Source organism: Brachypodium distachyon, chromosome 4 (genome assembly GCF_000005505.3).
Source record: "Brachypodium distachyon strain Bd21 chromosome 4, Brachypodium_distachyon_v3.0, whole genome shotgun sequence".
Taxonomy (NCBI): Eukaryota; Viridiplantae; Streptophyta; class Magnoliopsida; order Poales; family Poaceae; genus Brachypodium; species Brachypodium distachyon.
Genome location: NC_016134.3, coordinates 35,401,852 through 35,425,144, shown reverse-complemented (window position 1 = coordinate 35,425,144; position 23,293 = coordinate 35,401,852). Strand labels below are relative to the sequence as shown.

The 23,293-nt window shown below is 44.6% G+C and overlaps 1 protein-coding gene across 1 annotated transcript; it reads left to right on the top strand.

Annotated features, from left to right (window-relative positions):
- The first annotated feature begins 20,343 nt into the window (after positions 1-20,343).
- On the top strand, positions 20,344-23,293 carry LOC100829542 (uncharacterized protein At1g66480). Its single transcript, XM_003578044.4, has 2 exons — positions 20,344-21,302; positions 22,918-23,293. The coding sequence occupies exons 1-2, from the start codon at positions 20,658-20,660 to the stop codon at positions 22,960-22,962; spliced, it is 690 nt and encodes a 229-aa protein (XP_003578092.1). The 5' UTR covers positions 20,344-20,657; the 3' UTR covers positions 22,963-23,293.

The following is a 23,293-nucleotide window of genomic DNA, read 5'->3' as shown; positions in this document are numbered from 1 at the left end:
ACCTACTAAATAACCATGTGATCTTGCTCTAATTCAATTACCTACTAAATTGTCTTATCCTATATTTTGCAACAATTTGATAAGCTATCTATCTGAGTCATGGACTTTGTGACCTCCTTCCACATGCATGGTAGAGAGGAAGTTGGTCGGGTCTCGGGATTGGTGTTCGACAATAAGTTTTGCAATGTTTCCTCAGGTACAATGACCCATTCTATGTTTGACTTATGAATAATCTACCGAATGTGATAGTCTTAGATTGCAATTAGGTCGGAGCAGGGCATGTGTAATTTTTGTGATATAAGACTCACGTCACATTAGGAAAATCTTCAACCTAAGGATGTGTGGGGGCCTCATATACCAGAAAAGAGTACTTCTCTATAACAAATGCCACTGATTTAATACAAAATTGTATTAAAGTTGTACTATATCACAAAAATTATGGATCGGATGGAGTATTTTTTTTTTATAAGATGCTTTGACAAACCAATTGACTTTCCAAAACGTCACGTAAGAAAAAGAAAGAATGGAGTATCATGTACGGTGCACGAAATTCATCACTTCGTCCTTGCGCGGGATGACTAGCAAATGTTGCGCCCTATGGACGTTTCGTCACTTTCATTCAATCAACCCGTTGGATGGTCCTAAGGTCAAGGGGCCGAACAGGTGTTGGCAAAGGGAGAGGCCGAAGACGACCTCCAAAAGGCAGGTCCGTCGCGACGCGCGCCGCCTGGTGGCCTGGCCGCACGTGTGTGCTCCCATGTTTGTTAGCGAATGCTAGCGAAGCAGCGAGCAAAAGCCACACCCAAAAAACGGGAGGCAGGTGGGTTAGATCATTAGATGCTGCGGCACATTAGGCAGTGCGTGAGCCGATTTGATTAACATATCGGCAAGCTAGGGGATGGCATACAATTAACTAATCAAGGCCAATTAAGCACCCATCAGTAGAGAACCTTATCTCTCGCTCCAGCTTAACCAAACCCCCGGCCCTCTCCCGGTCCGGCCCCTAGCTTATCTTGCTCCTCTCTGTCCCGGCTAAGCTAGCTGTGGAGCATTACATTGGACAGAAGGGGAACTTTGCTTTGTGGAAAGTGAGTGATCTTTAACTGATTCTTGATTTAGCAGCAGTATAACCTCAAACCGCTCGGATGAGGTTGTACCCAAACATTGACCCCCAATCGGAGATAGAAACCGTTGCAGCCACACATATCCAGTACTCCCTGTTATCTCCACGTCAAAGTAAAAATGACCATATCAATACCCAGAACGACAGATGTTTGCAAATTGCAGTTGTACAAGTGTACCCTGTACGTATATAGGTTGAAGTAGAGACAACGTATGAAGTCCATGTATAAGTAGATACTCTCTCTGATCCATAAAAGGTGTTGTCCATTTTGTATTGTTTTAATTTTTTAATTTTATACTAAGCGTATGACATTTTTTTATGGATCAGAGAGAGTAATGTTTTAGATCGACCTTATGTTAGGTTCAAGAAAGAAAAATTATATGAACTCTCTTTTTAGGAACATTAATTTTTTTTGAGAGAGAGAACATTAGTTGAAGAGATGCTTTACCGTAATTCAGGTGTGTCTTTTCTACCGCTCTTCCTCATGTCACTATCATCACACATGCAGATAAAAAAAATCCGTATTGTGAGCCTGTACTCGAGATCGAATAGGAAGTCGGAGCGCCACCGGAAACAGCCCACAATCTCTGAAAATTTAGACTTTTCGGTAGTTTTACTTTGGGCAATACCATACCTAATGATCTGTTTCATCCAAACAGTGTAACACCCAAAGGCAGTTTAGACTTTTAGGTACAGTAAAATTTATCTCTTCTACAATACCCAAAATGAATATGGCCCAGTCATTTTCTTTGATATAACAGTTTGTACGTCTGGATCGAGTATCATCTAAAAAAAAGGAAGTTACACCCATACTTGCTATACACTGGGATGGCATTTGTCGAGGCAAATTTCACTCGTATAACATTAATTCAGCTTTCTAATCAAGATATTTATAATGATATTACCAGTATAAGACCGGAGGAGGAGTGCGTAAAACTAGCAAAAGCATTCCTAGGTGCGGAAACTAAACTCGTAGGCGTCGCGGTTTATCCTAAGTAGCCACATGCGCGTGGTTTGATCGGCAAGCTGCTAGTTTAGATGCGACAGGTAAACGCTTGACACGCTGTGCATTTGGCGCCAAGTGCTCAACTTGCGCATATCTTGTTTTATTTTTAGTTAGCCGCAGCCTTGTGGATCCAGCTTAATCAGGCGCGTAGTGCACCGAGCTGAGCCCTTTCACGTCAACTTTGTGTGTAATGCGGAATTATTAGCACACTTTGGCCTTGCAGGGTATCCGATCGATCGAGACTTTTGCACCTAGCTATAGCTTAATGTGGGCGATCGATCGTTTCGGGAAAAAACGTGGGCAAACTGAGCTAACCAGATCGATCTATCCGTGCAATCGTGGGACACGGTCGATTGTACTACTGGCTTTAAGCTAGCTTTTGGAATGCCACACGGAGGATCGACAATTGTAGTGAAATGGTGGGAGTAGCCAATTCCAACAGAACCTGAGAGAACCTGAAGTGAGAAGCTAGCTAGGGCCGAGGGTGCATCCTTCGATCCTCTGTGCTCCTGTTCTCGGTGAGTTTTTCATAGGATGTATAAACAGGACCCCCCAAATAGTACTTCCTCCGACTTATTATGGATCGGAGAACCTATTTTATAGTTCAATTTTTAAATCTCCTACTCCGTATTTAAGTTTTAAGGTAGAATTTAAATAGAATATTAGAAATCTTATAAATCTAAATAGGAGCTCCTCCATGGGCGGATCCACCATGTAGTCCATGGGGCTAATGCCCCCACTCAATTTTGTTATACCATTGTAAATGTCAGATTTCCACCCCTCTCTAATTGAAATTATAGCTCCTTAAAAATGTCTAAAGTGCGCCCTCTTAATTATTCCCCTGGCTCCGCCCCTGAGCTCCTCTCGCTGCCTATTTTTCTTAATATTCAAGCATGCCACCTCACCGAACACAAAGATGTATAATTTGTCTCAATTTTGCATGTTGACAGCAATGTATCCACGAACTTTTTCGTAATTTTGAAGTACTTAAGCTTCTAAGTTTTAATTTATAAATCCAGTCTCGAGCTGCGACAGGTTCTAGCTTGCTTTATGCCCTGTTCACTTCTTTTGAAATATCGGGTCCTGTTTTAAAAAGTAGCCCAACATTCTGCTGACAGGCTGTGCCAGAAATGCGGGGCCTGGAAAGATCTCAAGCAGAAAGAAATTAGGCTTATAATTAATTGAAAGTTAGAAGTGGCAAAGTCATACAAATCAGTGGTATAGCGAAGTAGTATCATCTGGGCGTAAAAAGGCATGCATGCAGACCTACCGGCCGCAACCAGCGCTCTAGCTAGGCTGCTAGCTTCTCCACCAGAATACTTCTCCTCCTCCTTTTCATGCGAGAGCCTAGCCTAGCTATCGGCGGCATCAAATCTTAGGCGATTCCGATTCCATGGAGCACCCACGGTTGTGCAGATCCAGATCAGATCGAGGTAGTAACTAAGCGATCGACTATGAGTACTGAATGCGGTTGCCTCCTGACTAGACGGCTAAAAGGATAGATTTTTGTTTCTGCAGCTTATGGCTAATTAGATTGATCGTCGATCTCCATCTATGGATTAGTTAAGTTTCTATTGTCTTTACACTCCTGTACACCTCCCTTTCTTTCAAATTCAAGCACACGGACGGCCCAGATTGCACGATAGCTCTTCATTAAGAAGGATATGATGGTCAGTTCAGAATTTATAAGTCTACAGAGAGGATGAGAGCTAACTTGTTCAAGTACGTTATCAGTGCTTTCTATCTATCTCTCCAGTTTAATTGGTGCTCATTCTATTCCTACCTAATATATACTGCTCCAAGAAACCTTGCTAGTTGGGACAGATTTGCTTTGAGCCCACGAGGAAGACAACCGGTGCTGGAGAGATCCACCGGAGTGCAGCATTTGAGGTCCAAAAGAAAAGAGGTGCAAAGACATGGGAATGCGTAACAAATTTAAAGAGATAGGAGCCACACTCTTGTACAGCAACTACTCCTGCATCACAGATAGCTAGGTGCCTAGGTTCATATATGTCAAGTCATGCAACTTATAAAGGGTGCAAATACAACAACAAAATTTATAATGAAATGCAGTATATATGTGGTCTACTGAATGTTATTAATAAGTATAAAAAGAGAATATCCATATTTATCTAATTACTGCATATTGCTGCATGATCGATGTATTTGTATGAAATTCCTTTGTTGTAACTACTCCCTTCATTCCTTTTTATATAGGACATTATTGTTTAAATTTTGTCTTGAATTGTTAGAGTAAATTTCAGAAAAACAACACTCTTTGCGTCAAGTTTCTCGCAGGACCATAGTTATGACTAATTGTCTCAAGGAACCACAACTTCTGGCGCGAAACTTCTCGTAACACCCTAATCTCTTAGATTAATCAATTTGACACGATTACAGACGTGGACCAATGTCAGGTGGCACATGTCAACCCTGACCTATTTAATTTGCCACGTACGCTTTCAACATGACCCGACCCGACCCGACCCGCTAAATTGAAAGCCTGCGTGGCAAATGAAACGGGTCAAGGTTAGGATCGATTGCACTTAGAAGATTTGGTTCCTCGCTATATCCAAGTAATCATGAAGCCATTGACTGAAATGATTACGCCATATATATACGGCACCACAGCTAGCTTGTGGACAAGGCATCCATGTATGCACGTACGCAGTCGATGGATCGATGCCGAAGCGAGACGGAAAAGGAGGGGTGAAAAGAGGCGTACGTCGATCGATCCATCGAGGGGTGAATTGAATCGAAACGCGGGTGGAGCGCCCAACATTGGCGATCCGGTGAATGGGCGTTGGACAGCGTCGAGAGAGAAAGCGGGGGAGACCCCGGCCCCGTGAAAAAGGCCGGCAGACAGGACGAGATGTGTACACCCCTCTGTCGTACCGCCGGGTGCGTGGCCGTGGCACGCTCGGTCGATCCTCGATCGGCGCCGGCCGATGCATCATGCGATCCAGTGGCCGGCCGGTGCGGTGTACGTACGCGTCCATGGAGACAAGATAGATAGCACAAGCCACGTAGTACAGTGGTAACACTAGCTGTAACAACCTGTAAGTTAATGCATGCGGAGTAAGGTCGCATTGCGTGCCGTTTGAAAAAGAAAAAACAACAACAACAGGAGAAGTGTATATCTTTCACGCTTTCGAGTTTCGACTCCGGCAGTCCGGCCGCACTCACGCCGTAGGAAAGAACGTAGTGACGGGAAGCACTGGAGATGTCACTGAGACGATCTCGGTTGCAAATGCAGATTTAACGCTGATTGGCACTAGCTGGAGCTCTGTTTCCTATCGGCAACACGACACCACCTCGATCCGCTCCTAGCGGCATCTAGACGCGGCCCGAATGCCCGATGTACCCAGTACGCGCGGCGCGTCCGCTTGGTTAGAGCCCGGTGGGCGGTGGCGTAGCGCAACTGCTTCTGGGCTGCTCTTTTGGAGCTCCTGGGCTGTTCCACCCAGGCGGCGGCGCGGGACAACATTTGCTGTCGGGCTTTAACTGGTTGCTGGTGTTTTTTACTGGGCTCAACTTTCTAAGGGAAATACTGGGCTCAGTTTGTACCACGACGAACAATCTTTGTCACGGATTAACGGGATGACCGATGGTTATGGGTTGTTCCAAAAAGAAAGAATGGTTGACTGATGGCTGTTGCCTGTAGGACAGTAGGAGTACCAGCTATGGCCACGACATCCACTAAAAAAAAACTGAGACCGCAACAAATCTACTCTTTCTCTCTATAAAATAGTCTATTTCCCGGGTATTACTTACACCTGTTGTTTAAGTCGGCTGTTAAGCACGGAAATAGGGTGGTCTTTGATTATGCATGTCCCGGTTAATGCCATTGACCTGCGCAGGTTTATCCGTTTATAGGTGTCCAGGCGGAGGCATGGGGTCGGGCAGGGCTGCTTAGTGGGCAGAGCTTTGCTAGGTTGATGATAGAGTGGAGAGACGACGGCTGGCCCTCTTGCATCCGCCCTTTAGAGCTCGCAGCTGCATCGCATCAATTTTTTTTTAAATCAATGATACATCTGTTTGGGTGTATTTTAGAAAAAAAAACTTACTATTTTCTTCGATTCATAATAAGTGTCGGAAATTTAGTACTCTCTTCGATTCTTAATATAAAGCGTGTAAGCTTGAGCGTGAATATCAACGCAAACCTTCGCGTTACAAACTGCCGAGAATGGAAACTGCCCCTCCAGGCAACAATCACGGAAAAAAATTAACTGCCCTGCATGCAACAATCAGGAAGCTGCCTGACTTTTCTGTAGACAGCGATTTTTTTCTCTGCATGCAGTTCACGTGGGCTCGCGTGGACTGCCAAAACCGCTGCGCGTCTTACATTTCGCAGGATCGGATGAAAAATTTACACGGCTTATATAAGAAAGCAGAGGGAGTACAATGCTCATTTTTTATAAATCGGATGGAGTATCTTGTTTGGAACGGAGGAACTCCGGAGGAGTTACAGTGTTTTTAGGAATGGAAGAATCGTCTGGAAAGTTTCCATGGAAATTAAGGCAGACAAACCTGTACTTTTGGAGGAAACTAAAAACGAGCTGGGAGCAAATGGCAAAACTCGGTGCTGCTTCCATCTTGTGAGTCACTAGCTGCCTCGAACTGCTGTTGCCTGCCCAAGTCTGCTTAGTGCTGATGCCTATGATATCGGAAATTTTGGTGTTCATGTGTCATATATAATAAACAAACTCACGTGTACCGTTCCTTGCAGCTCCAAGTTTTTTTTTTTAGGAATGTACAGTTGGCAAAATGCCTACTGCAATATAAAGTACATGGTGGTTACAGCATTGCAGCTGCAAGTGGTGTTCTGATTCCTACGTTCCAAACAACTCTCCCTTTTGAATTCCAGAGTGCTTCTAATCCTGTGCTTTTCAGTTGCATTTATATTCTATTTCTATATTTTGGAATCCGGTAACGAGGCGAAGGAAAGAAAAAAAAAACAGTTCCCACAGATTCGTTCCTTGCCAGTTCTTCTCGTCTTGTCAACTTGGCATCACGGAGTGGGAGGAAACGTGGATCAACATTTCAATATTAGTTTATTTACCTTCTTCTTTCGTGAGGTTTTGTGTTTTTGACGATGACACGGTGGAGACGCCAGCGTATGAAACAAATGTCTCCTAGCTAGCTACCATCCTGACGGAGTCATCACAATCTGCTTTATGAAGGTGACCTTTTCTTTCTAGTTGTCTTCCATGTCAGTTTAATGACGAAGCAGATTCAATAGTCATGGATTCTCACTGTTTGGGGTGCACGCTTCATGTAGCTGGTTCTTACATGGTGAACAAAAAGAGAAATTCTGTGTTTACAGAATTTTAATGTAATTTGTAGTTAAATCAAAATCTTTATATCGTTCGATATTAAATACTTTTATTATTAAATCGATAAAACCAGATGATTGTTTAAAAAAAAACTTTGCCCGGAGTGGTAGCTCTTCTCCCAAAGAAATGCTATTTTTTCTTTGATGGATTGTCCAGCCTTTCTCCTCTCAGAATAGAAGGATAAACCAAATGGTCTTTCTTCGGTCATATTTTCTAGCAAAAAATTTGGGTCATATGCTCTAGCAAAAATCATACTCTTTGATCAAACGATACGTACATGGTCGCACCAACGTGCACAGCATTTTTTTTTTGCCCTACATACAGAAAAGACTGGATCAGTTCATGCCTTCTCCGTGCCCGCGGTACAGAATCTTGACAATTGACTAGCATTAGCACGGGCATTCACATCCTAGAAGTCTTATTTCACCATCTTTATACTCGACCCTTTCTTTGGTAGTGACAGCAAGATTTCTGTTGACTACACAGCCTACGTCCCGACGATGAGAAATTCAGATGGAACGGGCCGGACACCGTAAAGACATATGTACTACTCTCTCCGTTACATATTAAGTGTTAAAATATTATATAAATCTAGACGTTTTTTTAGGATGCATCCATATTTGAGTAATTTTGGGACACTTAGTATGGGACGGATGGAGTATACAGTTAGCTTTCCCACGTTATAACGTGAGCACGAGCACAAGCCGCCAAACACGCACACATGAGATCGCTCTTCTAGGAGCGAATGATGAAAAGAAAAAAAGAGTTCTCGATCGGCGAAGTTCCGTTAAATGCATGCAGTAGCTCTCCATAGTCTTATCAAAGTTCAGTGCCTTGATGCATGTCTGCTTTAGTATGCATCAAGAAAGTTCAAGGCACTCTCTCCTGACTGCCTCTTTGGTACTAGATCTCTCCGTTCATTTTTTTATAAGATCTCTTATCTTTGTTCTAGCTTGAAAAGTTTAAAATTTAACTAAGTTTATAGGAAATTTATCAACATCTACAACTCTACCAAATTAGTTTACCAAAGCCATCATCATATATAGTGTCCTTATAGTATACTTATTTGATATTATAGATATACCTATATTTTTTTTAAATTGATCAAATTTTAATTATTTTGACTTAACCTGATTGCAGCGACCGACTAGAACGATTTCTGGTCAGTATCACGAGGTTTCAAACGATTTGCTCCATCAGGTTTGGTGCAATCAATGGTACAGCATCAACAATTCCGATCATATATATGGTTGGTGTACGTTGATCGGTGTTGAAGATTTCCAACCCTGCATGGTTAGGTGACACTCGTGCAATAAAATCCTGCTCCTACAATATTAAAGATGGTCGTTGGTGTGTGCCGCTCTTGTTCCCGCTTCGCGTGTACTTGGCTGACTGTTGCGGTGGAGTCCACGATAACGATCGCGTACTACTACGCAGCGTTGTCCGTTGATGGATCGACGTTGGGGATTGAAATTGACGACAACGAAGTGAAGAGAAAAGGGGCAGCAGCTAGAGATGCGTCATCCTGTTGACGAATTACATGATCGGCTAGCCCTGTTTTCCGGTTAGGACGATTGTATCGGCCACTCGACCATCCACACCATGGCACAGATTAGCTTTCTCATTTTAGTCCGGGATGCAAAAGTGTGTTGTTCAGTTTCCCAAATAGAAATCCCGAACAATTTATTTATTTATTTCGTTTTTGGCAAAGGTTTGAATTTGGCTCGAATTCACTCTCGCCGAAACAGTGCGAACTTTTGGTATCTACCAAAATCATTGAAATTTCATTGAAAATGAAAACCCGTAAAGATCACGCACAGTAATGCTTTGGATGGATTTTTATTTTAGGTAGATATAGATCCCAATTTCACCCTCTCTACGGCTGGCTTTGATGCGTTTGTTTTTCCTCTTTAGTCACTCTGTTACTGAACTCTCTCTATATATATCCGTTGATCAACACGCTTTTGTCTCTGTTCAGACACCATCCACTCTTTTCAGAGCGCCAGCATTCATGCATGTAGACACAACCAGAGCTGATGATTATCAGGGACTAAGTTAATCCTCTATCGATGACAGAAATAAAATACAGTACAAACGATCAAACTTTACCACCATACCTGGACTCTAGTCAAAAGTTGTTTGGTTTAGTTTGGTGCGTAAGCTAGCTTAGTTCGCAGAAAAGGCGCAGCCTTTTCCTCGTGGGCGGATAAGACTACGTAGTATTTAGCTGCCGAGTTCGTTGCCTCTGAAGTCTTAATTAGCATCCCTGCCTGTCCGAATCTGATGACGCACTCTCGGTCCCCAACAAACACCAGCAGCATCCTCTTACGTCCTCTGATCAGCATCCATGTTAAACTTGTCTTTTCTCACATAAAAATGGCCACATCAAGGGACTTCCTATGCCAAAGTCTTGCCGGCAACGCACAAATCATGCAACCCTGTCTCAGAATAGTTAAAGCTGCTGGGGGCGAAAGGTTTAAAGGCCAGGACTAAGCAAGGACAAGTTGCAATCTTTTGACGTGCCGTGGTTAGGTAGGTGGCGCGGGGTTCATCGAGCAGCACGTTTATGGTCCTTAAGCAGATAACTAATCTTGGTCACCAAATTCGTCTGGGCTTCCGTCTGAGTTGACTATACATATATATTCTGCTGAAGCCTGAAGCTTTAAGCGGACTCCTCCGACCATTTTATTGATCATGGTGCATGCATGTGTATCCCTTGACCTTGTATTGTGTCCAATCTACGTATTCTGCGTAGAATCTGTCTGTCATACACTGCCGATGAGTAGAAAGCAATGCTTCTTTCTTAGGTAAAAATAATAATAATACGCGGCTAGCCGTAGTAAGAAAGAACAACAGGATGGTCATATCAAACACCACAAAAACCACGCAGAAAACATGGAAGGTAGGAAGAGATCAAGTCCTCCATCAGCAAAGGTAACTAGGCAAATTGTTCTGGTTTTCCCCGTGACTCGGTACCCCTCCTCCGCCGTCAGGTTTATGTTTCTCTACCTGGCTTGATCACGCTGCTGTTGCTGAAATCAAATCCGTCAGCCTCAGCAGAAACCAAAAGGCACACTTAAGTACTATACTAACAATAAAATCAGGAAAGGACATTGGGTTACTGCGTGAAGCCGTGAAGAGCCCAAGCACTGACAGAACCTGCACTGCATATATATCTGCATCACCAGGATCCTGGATACATCCTACGACTGTCGCAAAACGGCAAGATCGGGCTGGCGTGCCAGTCCATCCCACAAACCGATGAAACAGAAGCTTCCAAGCTGACTTGGCAACTGGCGCTTCCCCTGTCATAGCGGATGAGATAATGCAACTAACAGTATCTATCCGCGACGAGGATCCTGGAAACGGGCAGGAAGCTAACGAAGCAGAGCTGTTCGATCGCCTCCTCCGTGGACACGGACGGATGGGTGGCAAGGCAATTTGGATTGTCACGGGTTTAGCGCTCCCGTGACTCCTGGGGATCCTGTCTCTGCCGTGTCATCTGGCTAAGCGTCCATTTTAACATGAATTATTTAGATTTGGAAGCTACCTATAATTGCAGATATATACAATGCGAGATTCCCCGTACGTGTCTGACTGATTAGTGCGTGAGCACGACGTGCTGTGTATGTCACCTCCACAGGCGGATCATGATGGCTCGTCTCAACCGTACGTCCAGCTCATTTTAAAACTGTAATGGCAAAACTTTCATTCATAGAAAAAAGATCCCACTTTTTTTTTATTAGGACCATTTAACAAAGCGATAGATTTTAACGACAGCTTATTTAAAAAAGTAAACTACTTAAAAAGAAGATAACCGACCAGATTTGAAGAATATATATGAACAAACTCTGACATGATGCCCCTCTTGTTAGGTGATGTGGCACCGACTTGGCATCTCGCACGTGATCCGATGTGTCAGGCATGTTTGTGGAATATTATACGATTGTTTTCTTATGAAATTATTTCCATGTTTTCAATTATACTTCGATAGTGTATGGCGAAGTATCTAAGGAAAGGAGCACACAGTTTGCTAGATCCATTTCCCTTTGAGATCTTGCAAGGCATTTTCAAAGTGAAGAATAATACTCGTACTAAAGACTGGAGTGTGAATTATTATTCTTCACTTTGAAAAGTCTGGCCAATAAAAAAGATTCAACCTTTTTGCAATCTCTTCACTACTTTTTTCTGATGGAACGCCATCATGGCTATGCAATCTCCAGCTTTACTTCTGGAAGCACGTCCATTCGGGCGATGATCGAGAGACGACAATAAAAATGTTTGAAGTGCTTTGTATTTTCAGTGAACCTTTATGATAATTCTGTATCCTTTTCATAAAAAAAAGACATACTAAAGGGGTCACCCGAAATACACGTTGAGTACGTCCCAATTAAGCGTGTCTATTTCAGTGCCATAATTAAGCGTGTCAATGCATATATATGCAAGTTGCAGATTTAATTTGTGAGGGCACCGCACCGGCAAGATCCCATGAAACCGCGCGATGTGCTTCAAACCCGTCTTTGCCTTTTGTCCTTTCTTTATCCCTCCTTTTTGTTTGACCATGCATGGAACCAGCACTAAGTTTTCTTTAATCCATACATATACTAGTATCTCTTTTGCTAATGCATTGGTAATCGCATTATCATAGGATGGCTGCTAGCCTGCTATGGTGGTCTGGTGCTCCATCTTGGTCCTCACTTTTCGTTAATTAATAACTCTGGAAGAGAAACGAATATTGTTGTCGTTTCTCATACTATAACTCTGGACTTTGAGTAGTATACTACTCCGGTAGATTTTGTTTAATCAATTTTTTTTAGATGAACAGGGGCTCGCTCCCGGTCCCAACTTTTCATTGAGACCCATTGTGGGGCCAAAATCGCAGCTGTAGCAGAACAAGTTTGTGTCACAAAAACTCAAAAGCTATTCCTTCTCTAAACCTATCTTTCTAGCAAAAGCAGCTATGGAGTTTCATTACAGCCGACCTTTCGGCGATTCAGCGTGCCTCATAGGGCAGTGAGGAACAACGGTGGAGAGGCGAGCAGCCACGCGCGGGAGAGCCTGGTGCGTGTCGGAGATCTTCAGCTTGGCGTAGTCTCCCAGGAGTGTGTCTTCAGGTCTTGACGCCAGCGAGCAAACTCTACCTCCAGTAGAGCTGAAAGCTGCTAGCGCTAGCCCAAGAGAGGGGGTGCCTTCAGCACCGAGCGGAAGAGGGAACAGAAACCCTCGACCTGTCCCAAAATCTCCTGCTTGTAGATAATCTTCCATTTCTGGAGAGTTCGGAGTATAAGCCACCATAATTGGTTAGAGCTAATCCAAACAGCATTATAAAAAGTAAAGCTATTTCTAAATTTCCAGATACACCAAAGGATAGCAGCACAAATAGAATTCAAAGCTCCATGCTTTTTGTGAGAAATCCATAATCTGGCAATGGATTCTAGATCAGCCCCCAGTTGTTTATTGAAATGGAGGGAAACTGTTTGCCACATGATTTTAGCAACTGCACATTCAAAAAAGAGATGATAAACAGTTTCATTTTCAGCACAAAAAACACAGCTCTCTGGTTTCTCTATATGTCTTTTTTTCATGTTATCTTTGGTCATGATCTTATTATGGGAGACCAGCCACAGAAAAACCTGAACCCTGGGTGGAGTAGGGATTGACCAAAGAGAGGGTATGAAGATCTGTTTGACACCTCTAAAGTTGATGATGCTATAGAGAGAGCTAGAAGAATACTGCCCTGAAGCAGTATATTGCTAGATAAGTGAATCTGTGTCATCTCTAAGCACTATGCTACAAGCAACCTGTTCTAAGGCATACCAGGATTCCATCATGGTTTGGGAAAAGGTTCTTCTAAAAGTAAATTTCAGGTTTTGCCCATCCCAAACATCAGCAATGGTGGCATTACATTCATTGAAGATAATATAGAGGGGCCAAAATTGAACTGCAAGAGCGGAGAAACCAAACCAACTATCTTCCCAGAACTTGATTTTGGTACCATCTCTCACAATCCACCTATAGCCAAATCTGGCAGCTTTTGGCAGCCCACATCACTCCTTTCCAGAAGTGTAAGACACCAGAAGTATTGCTACAAAAGATATTAGGGGTGGTCACATATTCGTTATCAACTATTGTTCTCTAGATCTTTCCCTCGCTACAGATGTATCTTTTGACCCAGGAAGCTAGGAGGGAAAGGTTAAGGTTTTGGAGGTTAGGACCCCCAGTCCAGCAAACTCCTCTTTCATACTAACTAGTGACCAGTTGGCCAGGTGGAGTTTCCTGTGCCCCTCAAAATCATTCCAGAGGCAGTGGGGCATTTGGGTGTTTATCAGGTGCAGGGCCCATTTGAGAAATTTAAAGAAGGAAAGTAAGCAAATGGGGATGCTACCTAGGCAGGATTTGATCAACACTAGTCTGTCTGCATAAGAGAGAAGATTCCCTCTCTAGCCAGCAATCCTCTTAATAATCTTATCTACTAAAGGTTGTATATCCTCTTTCTTGAGCTTGTCATAGTGAAGGGGAATTCGTAGGTATTTGATGGGGAAAGCACCTTCAGTGCAATCAAAAGAGGTGAGAAAGGGGAAGTCTGTGTTGCATCCAGGCCAATGGGTATTAGCTCACTCTTAGGGTAGTTAATTTTCATCCCAGAGACTTGTTGGAAGCAGGTTAGGACCCATTTTAAGTTAGTGGCTTTCTCAATGTTACTGGAGGAAAAAAGGATGGTGTCATCAGCATACTGCAGACTGATGACACCTCCAGGGCAGATGTTCTCACCAAGTCCACTTATCATGCTCTGGGAAGCAGCTTTACACAGGAGCTTGGTGAGCACATCAACAACAAGATTGAAAAGCAAAGGGGACAAAGGGTCCCCTTGTCTCAGCCCCTTGCCAGTGGTAAAGAAGTTACCCCCAACATTGTTAATCTTAACCCCTACAGAGCCTTGATGGGTGATCTGGTAAATCCAGGTTCTCCATTTTTGGCCAAAGCCACGAAGAGCTAAAAGATCACCTAAAAATTCCAGGTTCACTTTATCAAAAGCCTTTTCATAGTCTAATTTGAGGATTAGCCCACTTTCACCTGAACTATGAACAGAGTGGAGCACCTCATGTGCAGCTACTACACTTTCTAGGATGTATCTGACTTTAATGAAAGCAGATTGGTTACTAAAAATGGGAGAGTTCATGATCAGAGCAAGTCTATTTGTAAGTACTTTAGTGAAAATCTTGAAGCTACACTTAAGAAAACTCATGGGTCTGAATTTCTTCATGGAAGAGGCATCAGGTTCCTTAGGGATTAAAGTGAGGATGGCAAAGTTCAATCTAAAGATGTCTAAAGTTCCACTATGGAAATCTGTAAATAGTGTTATTAAATCAGAATTAATTGTGTCCCAATAGTGCTGATAAAACATAAAGGAAAGCCCATCAGGGCCTGGTGCTCCATCAGTGTAGGAATTAAAAACAGCTTTCTTAATCTCCTGTTCACTGAAAGGAGCCTGTAAGACAGAGTTATCAGCCTCAGTGGCCTTTTCTCCTTCAGAGAAAAAATCATGGGCAAGAGAGAAGCCTGTTCTGTCCTCCAGGCAGAAGAGCTCCTTATAGAAATTAGTAGCTACTTCTATCATATCCTTAGTGTCTGTCACTGTTCCCTGTGGGCCATCCAAAGCATGGATGAGGGTTTCCGCCTCCTTTGATTGGCTACTGCATTAAAGTAAGAGGTATTTCTATCTCCTTCTTTACTGCTCCTATCTCTAGATCTTTGTCTGGCTTTTGTTTCTTCCATGAGCCAGATTTTTTGCATTTCTAAATAAATGTCTTTCATCCTAGTTTGTTCCTGTTCAGCCAGGGGAGTAGTTTCAGATTTAATGTGTGACATCCCAAAATTCCAAAACCTTTCATATGCATTGCATCCATGAGCATCATGCCACATTTGCATGTTGAATTCAAATTTGAATCTCAAAAGGCTTTAAAAAGGTTTTTATTTCATTTTAAACCCTAGGGTTTCACCCATTTGAGCTTTGGATCTTTAAAACCAATAAGGTTTATCTATAAAAGGGGTTTATTGCATAAATAAGCTATCCCATAATTTTTGGATATTTGTTTGGAGTTAAAAAACTATTTTATTTAAATAGTTATATAGCCCTAAAGGCATTTATAGGGAAAATGTATTTTTATATATTTTATTTTGAGGGGAATTTTGTCCCCAAATTTGAATCATGATAAAACATGATTTTACAAATTTTCTGGAATTTATTTGGACCAATTTGGAGTTCAAAATCAAAAGATATCAAAGAAATCAGAAAAAGGAAAAAAAGAAAAGAAAAAAAGGGGGAAACCGGACCGGCCCGGCCAAATGGGCCGAACCGGCCCAGTTCCGACCGCGCCCGAGCCGGCCCAGCCCGCCACGCGCGCGCGAGCCACTGACAAGTGGGACCCACCTGTCAGGGTCTTCGTCTCCCCGAAGGAAACCCAGCGCGTCACGCCGTCGCGTCCGCGCCGCCATCCCCGGCCGAATCTCCGCCGCCCCGTCACTGCCATGACCGCCGCGCCCTGCCGCCCGCGTCCCTTTAAAGCCCGAGCCCTGCGCATCCATTTTCCCCTTTCCTCTTCGTCGATTACGCGCCCACGCCGCCCTAATTTCTCGTCGCCGCTTGCCTCTCCGTCTTCCCCTCTCTCACACGCACCTTGTGACGCGCTCCGTTTGGTCCCTGGTGCCCCGCGGCTCGCCATCATCGTCAACCCGAAGCTCCGCCGCCGCCGCCGCTTCTCCGCCGTCCTAGGCGTCATCTCCGGCCACCCCGAGCCTCGCCGACCCCGTCCCCATCTCCGTCTCGACGTGCCGCGTCTTCCCCGCGCTTCCCCGACCCGAAAACCTCGCCGGAACCGCTTGCCGCTGCGTCCCCGCGTCGCCGGAATCTTCGCCGGAACCCTAGCGCTGCCGGTAATCTCCCATGTTCAATCTCAGCCATCCATTCTTCATCAACGATTAGGATTAGATCCTGTGAATTCTTTTAAGTGAACCGGTTACCGGCCAATCACGACGTGACACGTGGCACTGCTTAATAAAAACGAAAATATAATTTTAATCCTGGAATTGATTTAATTGGCACTTTTGCAGAAAACCCCCTAGAATTTCAAATGCTTATAACTTTTAAACCCTTTGGCCAAATTTGACAAATTTTACCTTTCTGGAAAGCTTTTGACCTGTAGAATCTTTTGGCACTGTTTAAATTTAAATTTGAATATTTGAATCACATTCAATTTACAGAATAAGGTTTAATGCCATTTAATTCATAACTAATTATTTTGAAATCATTTTTAATTGAAACCGGTGCCCAAAATTTTGTTTTATTATCCTCACCACCAATTGCCAACGTAGTAGTAAATGCTATGCTATGTTAGTATACGAGGGTTGGTATTATTACAATGTGATGTTATTGAATTAAAGTATGGTTTTCCTAGTGTATGGCAAAACAAGTAATTCAATGAACCGTCCTGGGTGGGCTGCTTTGAGTATTTGAGATGTATGTGGCGTCAGGTCCATTTTTATGGGTCCATTTCTACGAGTCGTCTCGTCATTTCTATGGGAGCGCCTGCGTCGCAAATGTGGGATGCCACCCGGGGTAACCAGAGACTGGACTAGTTTCCTGTTTAGTAGCTTCCAGTACAACCACATGGTATTATGGGCTCTGCCAGGATGGATGTAAGAAATATGAACCCGAATCCGAGGTGACATCGGTATGTAGCAGTGTAGGTGGGGGCGCGTCCCTCAGGTGGTCTGGGGAATTATGTTCTGAAAATTCCTGTAGTCGATGCCATTGCTACTCTACCCTGAGGACAGTAAGGGATTAACACGTCGATTTCTTATGGGTAAAGTGTACCACCTCTCGAGAGTGTCAAACTAAGTACTTAGCCGTGTCCCCGGTTACGGACAATTATGAGCAACTAGATTTGGGGGCTGTAAGGAAGGTCTCACTCATTCCTATTTCCTAATAAAATGAATGAATTGAACTGGGCAGGAGCATTGATGTGTCTACTCAATGTGCCTAGGTTAATAGGAGGATGGGTGTTTCTACCCCGTGTCCAATAGAATTAAAACTATTTGTTTAAAAATGATAGAATTGAACAATGATGCTTTTATGCAAATAGCCAAACCTCTTTAGCCAAATTATGCATATACTTGGTAGGTCCTTTATAACTCTGGTGAACTTGCCAATACATTCAATGTATTGACCACGTAGTGGCTGCAATTAATAATGCAGGTGAATCCGACGATGCGTGAGGTTCGTCGTTGTCTTGTGGGTCATGTGCTTACATTTCAACATGCTCTCACCTTGGAGTAGTTGTGGCCCATTTGCTTCACCTTTTTCCGCTGCCGTTTGTGAAACAATATTTTTGTTATCTTGAAACTCTTGTTGTTATGCTAGCCCAAGGGGTTATGCAAGGTTGTAAGTACTATTAAATTCTGGATGATGCGATGTAATAAAGTATTTTGATCTTTGTTTTTGGATATTTCATCATGAAACTGTGTGTGCTAGTGAGTCGATTCAGGGACTAGCACAGTAAGCACAAAGATCGAACCTTGTACGGGGGCGGTCGCTTCATAATGTCTAACAGGTCATATTCCTCCATCATATCTTTTTTCAGATTTCTAAAACCAGTTTCAATGTTTCTACTCCAACCTTTAGAAGTTTTCATAAATCGTCTGGCCTTCTCCTGCCAGATATCAATGGCAGTAGTGCCCTTAGTGGGGCAGTCCAGGATTTAACCACTACATCTTTAAAATCAGTTCTGGGGATCCACCATTTTTCAAACTTATAGCTAGAGGATTTTGGGATCAGACCAACTCCAGATTCCCACAGAATGGGAATATGATTTTTGTTTAATCAATAAAACCAGATTGATGTTCTCGTTTGAATAAGAGAAAATAAAACGGAAAACATATAGTATGCGTGTATATTGGTCAAGAGGCAACTACCAAATGTTTACAAGCAGTCAGCAGCACTGTCATTCTGATCAACTCCATCGTGTGGACCACGTACTGTTTCGCGTACGTTACAAACTGCCAACCGATCGACCGATGACGGATCTGAACTAGCCATTCCATAGTACTCCGTTTCAAAAATAGTACTCCAGTACAGTAGTACTCAAAGTCTCAATTCATGAAAGCAGGGGAGGAGATCGGAGGGGATCAGAATCTGCGACTCCTGGGCTCGTACACACCGGCCCCTTGACACGGTCGGGTCATCTGCACAAGCAGGCTCGTAAACCATGCGACCGGACTCATTTCTGAGCGCCAACCACGTTACCACGCAAATGCTTCCAGGTGATGCAGCAGTATGCATCCGCCGTGAGGAAATGGCAAGATGAATGGCCGATCACAACAAATCCGCGCTCATTCTGTAACGTGTACGTGCCAATGTTTTCGCAGTGATCATAGACGTCCGGCAAATCTGGTGGCGTTGTGGGATAGTACAGACTATGGCCGAACACTATGGCATAAGCATGTGTTCCAGCAAAGTGCAAACTAACACGGAATCATCGTCTCCTGCAGTCCTATGTTTGGTCAGGGCTTCTATTCTTTGGCTCTCTGCCGATAACCCGGAGCAAGAAAAGGTTAGATTTGAAGAATGGGTATGTGGTACGTGACGGATCACACGAAGCGACGACGCTTGTTACGCGACCGAGATTGTGGTCAGACTATTTAGTTACCTGCATATCAGGGTACTCCGGCGTTTACGGATTGTTTCATGCACAAGGTTTGACCCATCATTTTTGTACAAGTTGGACGTGCACATGCAACCAACGACCAAGTTTAGATGCAACACGCGAGGCCGGGATGCATGGGTCAGCCTGGATTACGGGACTAATCATCAGGCTCTTGACACCGACTATTAATTTTACCCGCAAAAAAAAAGACACCGACTATTAATTTCGGATTTTGCACACATGAAGAGGTAATCATGAAAAAAACATATTTTCCGGATACGGTAACGTATAGCCATAGAGTATTTTTCTCACAAGACCACAACTGTCAGGGTAATATGTAAGAATTAAGATTCTTAGCAGAAGATGGCAGATGATGCCCACCGTCAGCCGCTTACCTGCTGCACCCTCAACAACACTACAGCCCTACTTATTTTGATTTGATCCAATGGTCGCCACTTACTTGGAGTTTGTATTTTTTTTTCCCCCGGTTTCATACTTACCCAAGAAAAAACTTATTGGCATATTCGGTTTGTACTCAAAACTGCAAGAATTTGATTGTAACTCATGAACTCAACCTTGGTTGGGCTTGGGAATCATGCATGGCAGTATGATTTTTCTTGCAGTTGACTTAACTTAGCATCTCAAAAGTAAATAGCAATCCCAATGCCTGCTTTCCCATCATTTGCTTCAACAAGATTGCACCACCAGCTAGACAAAATGCTAGATTACGACGCAATCTTGAGATAAAAGGCTAATAATAAAGCAGACCATCATCATCATCACCATTAGTACTGCCGCAGTGGGGAGCACATCAGCACAGCAGTTGTATCATGTGCGGCTGCGCCAACACATAACAGGCCGCTTTTGCACTAATCAGCGTACACACAGACTTGCACTAGTGGTTTGATATCACACATGCACAGTAACATGTTTAAAGCAAAAAAGGCAGTGTGATCCATACATCATATGGAAAGGTTCCCATTCTCAAAAAAAATTCCTCTTTCTAAAAGCTGTGTATATATAAGGGAAAAGGTTTGCATGAGATTTTACAACAGAGCCGTTACATTTTCAGCTAGCTAGGAAGATCATGGAAACACCTTCAAATTAACGTACTACTCCTAGTATATGTCTGTCTTTCTTTTTGGTTGTACGAGTAACTAGCAGTAGTATCTAATACATGGATGACAATATATATTAACCCAGGAAATGTGGACCAATTTGAATATTTGACCGGGAGCCAGGCCCCCGATCGAGCAAGGTAGACACGAGCACACCAGACCAGACAACCTTTATAACTCCCGCCCCCGTCTTCTTCTCGCTCTCGCTCTTCCAACCTCACGTACGGCCACCAAACCTCCCAAGTTCCCAATTCCTAGCCCACTCATCATATTACATCCCAGCGCGCGCGCGCACACACACAGCCGCGTACCGTCCACGGTCCACCTAGGCTAAGCCAAGCCAAGGCAAGGCGCACGCAGTGCCAGGCATCCATGGGCAACGCTCTGGCGGGCCGCCGGCGCGCGGCCAAGGTGATGACGGTGGACGGCGCCACGTTCCGCTACAAGACCCCCGCCACGGCCGGCGCCGCGCTGCGCGGCCACCCGGGCCACCAGCTCCTCGAGTCCGACGAGGTCCGCCGCCTGGGCGTCCGCGCGCGCCCGCTTGACCGCGACGCGGCGCTCAAGCCAGGGAAGCTCTACTTCCTCGTCCAGCTCCCCCGCGGCCCGGCGCGCTTCGATGCCGATGCCGGCGCCGAGGACGACGCGCGCGCGCCGCGCAAGACGTGGTCCGGCGCGCTGCACGTGGGCGCCAGGGAGCGGCTGGAGAGCCTGATGCTGTCCCGCCGCACCGTGTCCGACGTGGCGTCCATGATGCCGCGCGGCGCCGTGCCCGGGTCCGGTGGCGGAAGGGCATCGTCCGTGGAGGCCGGCGGCGGGGACGACGGGGCCCCCGTGAGGCTGCGGATGCGGCTGCCCAAGGCGGAGGTGGCGCGGCTGATGAAGGAGAGCAAGGACCCCGCCGAGGCCGCCGAGAGGATCATGCAGCTCTGCGTCGCCAGAGACCAGGGCGCGCACCACGCCGCGCCCATGCCGTCCGCCACCGCAGCCAATAGGAACACGGCCGTCAAGAAAGAGGTGAGAGCATCTTCTTCCCCCAACCCACAACCTCCGGGACGACCTTTCGTGCGTGGACGGGATTTGCCATGTTACGTTTTTTTCCATACTTGTTTGAAATGATAGTAACAATTTTGGCACTATATGCTAACCAACTTCTAGGAGCTCTGTCTCGATTAGGATTGCCGATAAGGACGTACGCTACGTCCCTGTAGGCTGTAATAATTCCACTTGTGGCACATGGAAGTCGAAACCACCTGTTCTCCACCCGGATCGACATGCTCTGTTTTCGCCACTTCTGTCTAGCAGAAGCGATCTTGAAGCAACCATGCCGGAAACCCCAACAAACACAGTAAAATAGATACTACCCCTTGGAGCCAGTACAGCAGCAGCAATGTGGTAGGCTAGCTCTCTCCAGACTCCAGATTCCTTTTATCAACAAGAAAGGAAAGGAAAAACACCAACGGAATGGGAATGGATCTAGACCATAGATATTTTTTCTTCTTCACGGGTTCTCTCTCAATTCTGAAAGCAGAGGTGTCCTTTCGGGCGTGTGATCCGTGGCAATTTCGTTCACGGCGCGCAGGTGCAGTACGTGCACCCTATCCGCGCTTTTGGAGATCGGACGTATTGTTCCTTTTCCACTCCCTTTTTTGACCCTCCTCCTTCTTCCGTTCGTGGGCGCTCCACTTCGCCTTGTTGCATCATCGATCACGTGGTCTTTGCAGCGCAACAGCCGGCCGGTTCCGGTGAAGCTTCTCCTCTCGCTCCTTCCATCCCAGCCGTCGCACGGCGCGTGTCCTGGCAGCCATGTGAGCTTGTGGTTAACTTAATTATTGGTTCAGAAGAGGCTAAACTCGCATCTTATCAAGAAGATCAGCTAGCCAGGTCAAGTCAATTTCGGTTTAATAGTTGGCTCCCGGGGGTTTCGGCGGCGGTAGGTGACGGGGGTAAGCTTGGCTAGGTTTTGCCACGTCGCACGAGCAAGGACGCGACAGTCTCGTCCTGCATGTGCTTAAAAGATTCCGGTACTGCTTTGTTTGTTGGACTAAATTACCACGCGAGTACAGTACTGGCACTGCGTGTTGATTAGGATTAGTACTACTAATGATAAGTTTGATAACGAACGATTTTGTGAATAGTATAGTGTATTTGATCACTACGTGTCTCCGTTTCAAAGGTAGTAGTAGATCTCTAGCTAATTTCACTTTCTTTAGTGTATTTTACAACTTCAAGGTAGAATTCGGAGCATTTGCTACTTGCAAAGAGAAGGAATCGACCATCGCGTGCGTGTGTTCAATTTTCTATGACAGATAAACATCATCATCATCATCATCACGTACGTAAATCGTTAGCCAAGTGGTCGTTAATCAGTCCCCGACTAGGCAATCATGAAGCCATTGCTTTTACATCCAGTACAAAACAAAAGCGCGTTTCTAGTGCGTCACAGTTGATGCTTACCTTTCACGGGAAAGCGCTCGATTGTCAAAGCTAGGATCAATGTTTGCAAAATGCCGTGCTCTGTCACAGAATCGATGGGAATTCATTTTAGTGAAATCTGAAGCATCAGTTGTATATATCAAATATGTGTGTTTGCTGTGAATTTACGCACCATCTTGTTCTTTTTTTATTGCAGAAGCGGACGAGGTTTATGACCGTGCCGGACGAGATCATCGGATGACGAAACGGGACGGCGTCTCGTCGTCGTTTCTTTCAGTTTGTTTTTGTTTTTGGGGGGCGAAAATTAGTTGCTGGGTTTGGAACACGAGAAGCTGCCGAGATACATATATGGCTTCCTATCTCCCCAGCAATTCTGAGCTAGGATATGCCCATGAACGATGTTTGTTTCTCTTTCTCCATCTCAAGACTCAGATAGGTACTGTACGTACAACTAGCCTATATCATAGTAGTAACTACGAAAAAAAAAAGTTTATTACTGTACCTATAACCAGTTCCTGTAAATATTCCGCTGCTTAATTATCGGTGCAGTGCGGCGTGCTTTCAGTCGTTTA